The 10,035-nt window shown below is 41.9% G+C and overlaps 1 protein-coding gene across 1 annotated transcript in view; it reads right to left on the reverse strand.

Annotated features, from left to right (window-relative positions):
• The window catches only part of ADSS2 (adenylosuccinate synthase 2), a gene marked incomplete at its 5' end in the record, with an annotated part of 36,209 nt that extends 26,484 nt beyond the window's left edge, over window positions 1–9,725 (reverse strand). Inside the window, one exon of the mRNA XM_083857693.1 lies at window positions 9,564–9,725. Within this exon, the coding sequence (XP_083713819.1) occupies window positions 9,564–9,725 (162 nt within the window). The remainder of the gene's footprint in view (window positions 1–9,563) is intronic.
• Between the last annotated feature and the right edge of the window lie 310 nt (window positions 9,726–10,035).

The following is a 10,035-nucleotide window of genomic DNA, read 5'->3' on the forward strand; positions in this document are numbered from 1 at the left end:
CACCTCTTCTGTGAAAACACACTGAGAGAGTTGGAATTGTTCAGCCTGGAGAAGAGCAGGCTCTGGTCCGATCTCACTGCAGCCTTCCAGTACCCAAGGGACCTACAAGAGACCTGGGGAGGGACTTTTTACAGGAACATGTAGTGACAGGGCAAGGGGGAATGGCTTTAAACTGAAAAACGGTAGGCTGAGATTAGGTATTAGGAAGAAATTCTTTACTGTGAGGGTAGTGAGACACTGCAACAGGTTGTCCAGACAATACTGGACGCCCCATCCCTAAAAGTGTCCAAAGCCAGGCTGGATGGAGCTCTGAGCAACTCAGTCTTGTGAAAGATGTTCCCATCCATAGCAGAAGGGGGCTGGATCTTTGAAGTACCTTCCAACTCAAACCATTCTACAATTCTATGATTTTGGTACAAGGATTTAGTCTAAGGACTTAGTTTGATGCTCTGATGGATCAACAATTTAAAATCCTATTAAGAGATAGTAGCTTTTTCTCCTTGCATAATCTTGACACTATTGAATTAGAGTATTAAAGTATTTCAAGTGTAATAGGGAAAGTAAGATCAGGTACATGACCACTACTTAATCTGTAATATTTAAACAAAATCTGAATCTAACTGAACACAGAAACTCTTAAAAAGCATAATTCCAGTTTTACTAGTGCAATATGCTTAAATCACTTCCTTGATTTAAGCGTATGACCCCTGACCACTAGCTGGTAATCTTGAAATATCCAAGTTATTCAAAGTGTAGAAGAACTAAATTTAAAGGAGACAGGAAAGTGCCCACTACTACACAAATTATCACACTACTACTGTTAAGATTGAAAGCAATCTCTGTAACAAAACCTCATACATGTCTACTTTCTATACATATAATTCCATAAAACATTCCCTACAAAACCACTATTTTTGAAATACTTTACAGTGGCAAGCTGCTCAGACATAGTTTCTTAAAGTAAACAAAAACACCAAGGTTTTTGTTTTTTTTCCTTCAACTTGTTAAAGATTAAGTAGCTCAAAAATCCTTCCCAGTGTAAGCACCACACCCAAGAATCTGCATATTCCATTCAGATATGTTGGTCAGTAGCACACACAAACCAAGATACCATTCTAAACTATACCTATCCTGGCAAACGTGAACAGAATCAGTGGCCTGCACACAGGGGGGTCATAAGATAGCAAAGGCAGCTGCAAGCATTGCTCATCTGGGAACTGTTCGATAAACATTCTTTGCAAACACCCTTTTCGCAAGAGTGCTGAGTGCCTGAAAATACTAATTTGAAAGGGGGAAAAGTCATTATCTGCTAGCTGACATTTTACTAGAAACGAGCCTGAAAGATCAATATATCAAACGAGTGGCTCCTGCTTGCCAAAAGCCACTATTAAAGCACTGGAAAGCAACACTTACCACAAACACTACACTTGTGCACCTGACACAAACACAACAGTTACACAACACTCTGCCCTTGTCCAGTTGGCACTGCTGGAAAAACCACTGAAGACTAATCAATAGTATCAAAGAGGACACATTTTAAACATACTGATTGAACAGTGTTTCCAATAGAACGGGTGTGGTAATTTTAAGGTTAATAATTTCAGCACTTCCTCTGGCTATGCAAAATTACTTACCTTCTTCTGCTTTCTATAGCTTTTAAGTACCATAACTGCCAGTATTTTGGGTAAAGAAAGAACAGAACTAGCAATAATATTAATGCAAGCACCTGACTGCAATTTTAGATTTTTTTTCCTTATAGCTCTGAAGACTGAAAAAAAATTTTAGAAGTATAACTATTACAGAGCCATACTTTGGATCCAGATTGGTAAACTTCAAAGAATGTGTGAGCAACTTTTAGGATAAGTCTTCTCACTTTGAACCTTCCCAAAGCTCTTCAGATTGCTACATTCTGTCCATGCACAATAGCTTTCTAATCACACATACAGCGTGGAGAAGAAGCATTGGTAATAATATTTAACAGCAATTTTTCTTCTGGAATTGCACTGCTGTACTAGTGAAAAGCCCCCAAGGAACATTCATGTATTAAGCTGATTCAGTGCACAAATATAAGAACCAACCTTTTCATTGGAGTTATGGAAGAGTCTTGATAATTTAATGAAGTTAATTTGACAAAAAAGTAATGACCCATGCTGATCTTCAGAAAGTTGAACTGATCACTACTTAACATTTTTGCAACATGACCTCAGCTCCCAGGATTAAAGACAGAGATGCTCTTTTTAAACCAAAAGATTATTTTCTTACTGAATTAAAATAGCACAAGAAAGTTTATCAACAAAGACTTCAAGTCTACAGTGTGTAACCAGCCATTACCAAAACTCAGCTAATGGAACTGGACATTATGAACTCTGGTATATTTTATATGGAACGCCTGTTAACTTAGGAGCTCACGTGAAGCTGAGTGAAGCCAACAACTCAGTAAACGTGGAATCTCACTTTCCAAAAAGACTGAAAATTATACAAAGCTCTGCTCAAATGCTTGGAGCCATCCTGAACCAGAACACTTTTCCTCTGGTGAGTTTGGCTGCAAGCCAAGGAGCAAGGAACTTCCCTGATCGATCTCACTGGTTTGCCTGAAATGCATGCAAAGGATGTCACCACTTGTCTTTCCAGTTTAAGGGATAAGAATTTGCAGTTCTATCTTCCTGGCACATGGAACTCTTTCAGGAAAAATATACACACTCAGTATATCCATCATTCCTGAAAGACAGTCCCTTTTAGTTTTAAATTCATTCTAGCTCAAAACGTTGGGGTTTTCCCTTCCTTTTTTTTTTTTTTTTTTTTTTTTTTTTTTTTTTTTTTTTTTTTTGCAAAAAGGTGCCATCAATCTAATAGGAAACATGAATGGACCAATTTAGATATTCAGCAAAATCAAAAAGGAAAGTCGGGTTCTTGCTCATAAAATGAAAGTAAAAATATGACTCCTCATTATAAGGGAAAAAAAAAACAAACCAGCAAAACACTCCTTGTTCTGGAAAACCTTTGAGTAGAGCACAAAGAGCAAGAATAAATGTGTGCAATGTGTGTTAGCCAAGTACTACACGCATGTATGTGCATGTATGTAAACAGAAGATGCTAGTAAGAAAGCATTGCAGGAACACAAACATAGTGCATGTGAAACTAAGCCAGAGGAACAACAGCATATCTTTCTCCATTTTAGACCTCCATGCTCTGAAAATAGGTATTTTATTTCCAGAGCACATCCCTGTTAGTCAAGGGCAGACTAGACTCATGCTAATGCATAAACACCAGAACAGTCAAATCCCTTCTGAACACATCAAGACAGTTCAAACCCCTTTGCCTGCAGCAGTCCTCCCATCGCTGCTAAGACTGGTCTGCATTACTACAATTTTACTTAGCAGTGGAGATGCATAGGGAAACAAAAAGGAATTGAGGAAATCAGACTGAAATTGCAATTAACAGCATATTGTGATGTGGCTCTCTAAACTGGTACTAAATACAAGAGTATTCAGAGCAGCTTTGAAATACTGACATGTGCATTTAGGAGAACCATCTACCCAAAAAGTCTATGATGACAATCACTGCCTTTTCTTATGACATGATCATGCCAAGCTGTCTATCTCAAAAATATGATGCCTCAGGGAAGAGCAAAGAAGTCTTTCAAGTTATTTCCTCTAGAATAAAAATTAGCTGTCTACTTAAAAGAGATGTTATCTCATGCAACGTTAAGGAAGAAGTCATACACTCCTTTCAACCCTCTCCATCAGATGTGTGTGTGCATAATTTTTTCTACAGTTTACTTTTATTGCTACCACATTCCAGGATTCATTTTTAGCTCAGGGCAACCACTGTTGTTTCTGAGTTAGCTATCCAAGTGACTGCCAAGTTGGGCAAGAAGCAAGTCGATGTTGCTTTGGCATCATGTGCTTGTAAACATTTTAATTTAACTCTTAGATGAAAAGTCAAAAAATACACCAAGAAAGCTGGATACTACCATTACTAACAAGAAACATATGAAAGGCTGCTTCTTGTCACAATCAGATTCTGGGAATGCTGAGCACACCATTAAAAAGTTCATCAGTCTAATGAGGAGATATATCTGAACCCCATGATGTGTCCCAAGCAGGCACAGCTTTGCAACTACTATGCTATTCGTTTCTCATTTCAATACATATTGTCCAAAATGTATTTTTAAACTTAAGACTGCAAACCATTCCCCTTTAAAAAATGTATAAACAATTTTAAATGCTACGAGGTTTTGATATGAATTCATTTTCTCATATATTTCACAATTAATTTCTCTCTCTCTCCCCCTCTCCTCTCCATCCTCAGTGAATAAACAGCTAACAAACCCCAGTGTATAATCTACTAGTGGATTTCAGTATGAACAGCAGCTAGCTATTTTCTTCATTTACAAATCCATTCATGCTTGCAAGATCTAAACCTAGTTCAAGGAGCCTTCATGTTACACACTTCACAAAGGTTTCTCAAGCTTTGGCTAGACTTCAGAAATTTCTGAACGTGTAGTACAACTGTTGTTGCATTTTGAGGCAGAACATAACAAAATAAGAACACTACGTTTTGCACATTCACCTGTTTTCTCCTAACAAAAAAAAAAACCCATTACTGAAGTCCTATTAATCTTAAGAAACTCCACCCATTTCTCTATACTGATAGAATTAGCTCTGAGAACTACTATTGAAAGAAGTTATTCAGAAAGACTTTTTAGAGATGGTTCTGATTTAGTTCTACCTGACCTTCAAAACTTTATTCTGCTGCAAAGCCTATATATGATAGGTAGGAAACAGGAGTCATTATTCAAGTCCAGAATACAGACCAACCTATCTCTAAGAGATAAAAGGGATCAAGTGAGGCAGGCAGATAAGGAACAAGGAAAACATTCAAAGCACCAATACGTCCAGCACTGCATCGCTTCAATGCACAAACCCCCACCAATGTCTGCTGCAGTCACAACAACATCCAAAAGTACATGAAAAACAAAAAGTGACTTTGGAAACACAGAAAAGACCTTCCAAATGGGTGAAGTAGTACAGTAGAAATAAAAAAAAAGGCATTTGAAATCTTAATGAGCTGCTACAGAGTACTGCATCTCAGTCAACAAACACATACATTATGCTGCTCTAGTAATAGCCAACAGTAAGATGGAAAGAGCGTCAAGAAATCAGTAGATCAAGGTATAACTGGCTCTTCAGTGCTTTTAAGGCCTTCTTTGTTAATAGTACAAACTTTATGAGCTGGAAAATCACATTTAAACTGTTCTTCTGTTTAAAATAATGTAGACATTGTGAGACTGTTTACAGTAATAAGAGCTCACCTGCCAGTGATACTTTAAAATAGGTCTGTAAGCCAAGGGACTCACTGATGGGGCAGGCCAAAAATGTCATTTCAGTGACTCTTTCCTCACCAGAGCACATCACTGGAATGCTGCCAACCATTACACGGTTTGACAGTGCACCCAGCACTTAAAGGAAGCTCTAGCTAAGGCATCACTTACTTAGCCTGATGTAGCTATTGATTCTGGTATTCCTAATTCTGCAAGGCTCGCAGAGGCTCCAGACTAAAATATTTTTCAAATGAGAATATTTAGAAAAATAGTGGGCTTGGCGAATGGAAAAAAAAAATTAAAAATAAGTAGCCATATAAAGACTACTGAAGGTATCAGGCAGCATTGCTGTGAGGACTCCAGTCAGCAGCTGATTGATGATTATCATTATCAATCGGTTATCAGCCGATTGATGGTAACTGGTTAACCCCAAGGATCGGCACACTGAAAACTCCTCTAGATGTTGGCACATTATCAAGCGATTAGCAGTGGCATTGTTGTACACATTGCCACTGGGCAGAAGAGGAAAAGGGAGAGTGAAGACTCCACACACTCAATTCCTATGCATTAGCAGTTCAGGAGTAGAATCCCAAGCAGGCAGATCACACTGAAACCAGATGAGAAGATCTGATAAGAAGCTGCAATTCTGCTTCAAATTAGCAACAACGTGTAAGACAGAACTTAAGAAGCAGGAAAATGGGATTCTTTAGCATGGGAATAGGGCATTAAAAAAAAGTGAAAACTTAAAAATCTTACTTCTGTGAATTATATTCTCTGAATAAATCAACTACCTCCAATAACAAGAAAAGAAAGTGACCAAAAACTTGCTGATGAAATGAGCGAAAGAGAACAGAATCACAGCAGATATATTTTTTGCTGCATAGTAAACACTGGTAGATTGAGTGGAGGGGTGCTGTTAATACCAGAGATAACAGCATGTTTTGGTACTGTATTTGTTTAAAAAAATATATCTAACTTGCCTGCATTAATTTGCCATTTCCATCACTCCCACTAACAAATGAAACTCTGGTAATTAATTCCCTAACTTGGCTGCACTTTGTAATGGTAGGAAGTCCTTAACCAGAACAAGAAACGTTTTCCTTTAACTTTCCATTATCTGTGGAATTTACAAAACAAAATGTAACCTTAAAAATTGCCAGGTTTGCTGGTGTCAAGGCTAGTTGTTTACTAAGAGGAAATTATATCAATCAAATCATACAAAAATGAAGTTTTTCTAGCAATTATTCCTGACTCTCAAATCAATTCTCGCTCTGTTTTACTGTCTGAACTATGATTTATGTGACAGCAGGTACACAGACTTTGTTCTTTAATACACTGAAGACAAGATATAGTTTTAAGTGCAAAAGTCTCACCAACATACTCATTTAATCAATAGTATCATTTTACCAGAAACCTCCATGAGGTAAATCAAAAGCAATTCAGATTTTATAGTGGAAGAACAACTAACTACTTTACCTGTCATATAGACACATGTGTATTAATTGTATCTAAACCCTGTGCACTAGCAGTATCTTCACAGAACTTCATATTTGCCAGTGCAGTTGCATTAGCAACTACATACATGCAGTCCTTGGACATATTTTAGTTTTAGCTTAGCTTCTTCAAATAGTTGTTTTTGAAACCACAACTCAGATAAGTTTTGAAGCTTCTGAAGTCTTCTTGAAGCTTGAAGTCTTCTGAAAATAGCATTCTCTTCCTCTGAGCACAATACTGCTTTTCACAACCTCTAAACCTAAGATAAAATACTCTAGAGGGTGCTATTTAGAAGCAGAGTCATAATGCAACTGATTTCCTGACACACTCATTCAGCTAATTGCACCCAAGTAAGCAACTGGTTCAAATGTCACAGTTGATTGATCAAACTAATCAAACATGTGGTACCCAGAAGAGAAGGCCACAAATTTCAGAGTACAACTTCTCACAGTGTCTCTACAGGCACCGTGAAACTAAGTGATAAGGTACATCTTCTTCTGGATCATTTTCAAGTTCTGCATCTGCCCAGAACAAAGGACAGTGAGAAGAACCCTAGGGTGTTTCATTGCAAGTACAACACAAGTTTCCAAGACATCTCAGACCTGATACATCAACTTTCCTAGGCCTCCAACACTTGTACTAATAAATTTTCCACAAGAGCACACTGGAAATATTTGACATCATCCCCAGGCATTCTAACAACTCTGTGGAATGATGGACAGAAAGAACCATCCTGGAACAAGAGTAAGAGTATAATGATGAAATAAGAATCAGAAGCTCCAATTACAGAAAGCTGATATTAGCAAGCACCAGACCAAGTGTGTGACTGACTTTCTTTCTGGACTTGTACCACTACAAAAAGCACAAGGGCCACACTCTGATTTACCAGCAGTAAGTAACAAAAAATTCACAAATATGCTTATATACATAGCAAGAAAATTCAATAATAATAAATTATTTTATCAGTGCCACTGAAGGAGACTATGCCTATTTTCTCCTCTCAATCCAAGAAATCTTGCCCTGTCCTGAGCCCCTCTTTTCACCAAGGTCCTCTGAACCAATAAAATCCAGTTTTACTTATTAGAACAGTAGAAAGTAAATCCAACAAGTAATAGTTTCCTGCCACTCTGATGAGTTAAATCAACTTACAGAAGCGTTCAAGTGCCAGAGCTAGTACATGGGTGGAGACTCGGGGAGCACAGCCATCAACAGGAAAGGGAAGAAAGGAAGAAGAAAAACTCCTTCCTTCATCAGGAGCAACAAGCTGTTAAAATGGCAGTTCATGGCCTGGGATACGGCCATGCAATTCAAGCTTGAGATAACATGAGTATTTTTTCCCTTTTCTTCATCCTTTACCCAGCTGATTCCAAACAGGTAACAAGCACAGTAAGACACATGCACACAACCAAAAGTTCACTTTGTTTGCCTTTCTTGTCTCTCCTCCAAAGCTTAGTATTAAACATACACATTCACCTGGGTGCCCTTCAAGTTTCAAGAACAAAGTCGTAAAAGACAAACTGAGTCACTCTATGACCCACAGCACCACGTCAGATTTTATTATTAAAAAAACCCCAACAAAACCAAACCCAAAACCAGACAAATTGAAAAAACAATTCATGAATGAAAGCAGCTGTTTAGGGATATATTTGTTTATTTCAAAATTTAATTGTCTGAAGTTCAAGGTATTGATCTGTCAACTTTGCAACCGACTTGTTTTTGAAAAAACACCAGTTTAAGTGCAGTTCTCACCGGATAGCAACCGTTCAGCGTTTGCCCTCTTTGGAGAACGGTACACACTTCCAATATATGTTTATTTAAGAGCAAATTTAATTTGCGCATTCAACAACAGCACACAGACAGGAACACTTACGTGAAACCTGTGCATACCACACGCATTTTATGCTGCTGTATCTCTCAACTTTAAGAAAAAACTGTGCATAGTTTGAGCTCACTGTGTTGTGCTCTACCGAATTACTATACTAGAGATGCTAAGAAAAACATCCCCTCAAATCTGTGTTGTTTTAACGCAGGCATTAAGAGTACTTTGCTTGCAGGCTAGACTCGCTTTTTATTGCTTTTTGGCTGGAATAAGGCCTCCGTAGAGAGAGAAAAAAAATATAAATATATAAACAAAAAAAATGCGGGATCCCATTGACACAACAAGGATGGTGGAGCAAGGGCAGGAGAGCAATTTAGCAGCTAGTTTTGGCTGAAGACGGCCGAGTTGTGGCGGACTAGAGGAACCCCCCACGTGCATCCACAAGTGGCGGCCGGTTTGGCGCCGGGCCGGGCCGGGAGGGCTCCCCGCCACAGCCGGGGGGATCCGGGCTCCGGGACCGGCCCCGGGGATGCTGCCGGAGCGCCCAGCGCGGCCCCTGCCCGGCGCCCCCCGACACAAAGAGCGGGAGGCCCGGGGGGAGGGAGGGAGGGAGGGAGGGAGGACGCGACCCCAGGCGCATTCCGCCTGCCGGGGCCAGCGCTGGGCGGCGAGGCGGGCGCCTTCCTCCTCCTCCTCCTCCTGCTCTTCCCCCACGCCGGGACAAAGGAGGCGCGGGAGGGCTGCGGAGCCGGGCGCGGGGCTCTGGCCGGGGAAGGCTCCGCTGCCCCGCAGCCCCCGCCGCCCCCGGCCCTGGCAGAGGCAGAACCGGGGCGGCCACAAGCGCCCGGCGGGGCCGCCCGCCTCAAGGTGACACTCGCGGCCTCCCCGCGCCCCGCTCGCCTCCCTCCTCCTCCTCCTCCTCCTTACCTGGCACCTGCAGACGATGTCGGCGTCCTGCGCCAGCAGATCCACCACCTTGCCCTTGCCCTCGTCGCCCCACTGGGCTCCCAGCACCACGGTGACCCTGTTGCCGGGGCGGCGGGCGGCGCACTCGCCGTTGGGGATGCCGGGGCCGCCGTGCTCCGCCATGGCTCGCGCTGCCCGCTCCGGCGCCGCTCCAGGCACATGCGGCAGCGCGCGCCGGCCGCCCCGCTCCCCCCGCCTCCGCCTCCGCCTTCCCCTCCCCGCCGGGCGGGCGGGCGCTGCCGCCGCTGCCGCGTCCAGGTGCCGCCGCCTACCGGCCCGGCCCGCCCCGCCGCTCCCCGCCAGCCCGACCCCTGCCCTCAGCCGGAGCTCGCCCCTCGTTCGCGCGGAAAACCGCAGCGGCTCCCGGCCGCTTTTCCCTGCCGCTCCCCAACTACGCCTCCCAGCCTTGACTACATTACCCAGCGCGCCGCGC

Source organism: Zosterops lateralis (assembly GCF_965231275.1).
Source record: "Zosterops lateralis genome assembly, chromosome: 3".
Lineage (NCBI taxonomy): Eukaryota > Metazoa > Chordata > Aves > Passeriformes > Zosteropidae > Zosterops > Zosterops lateralis.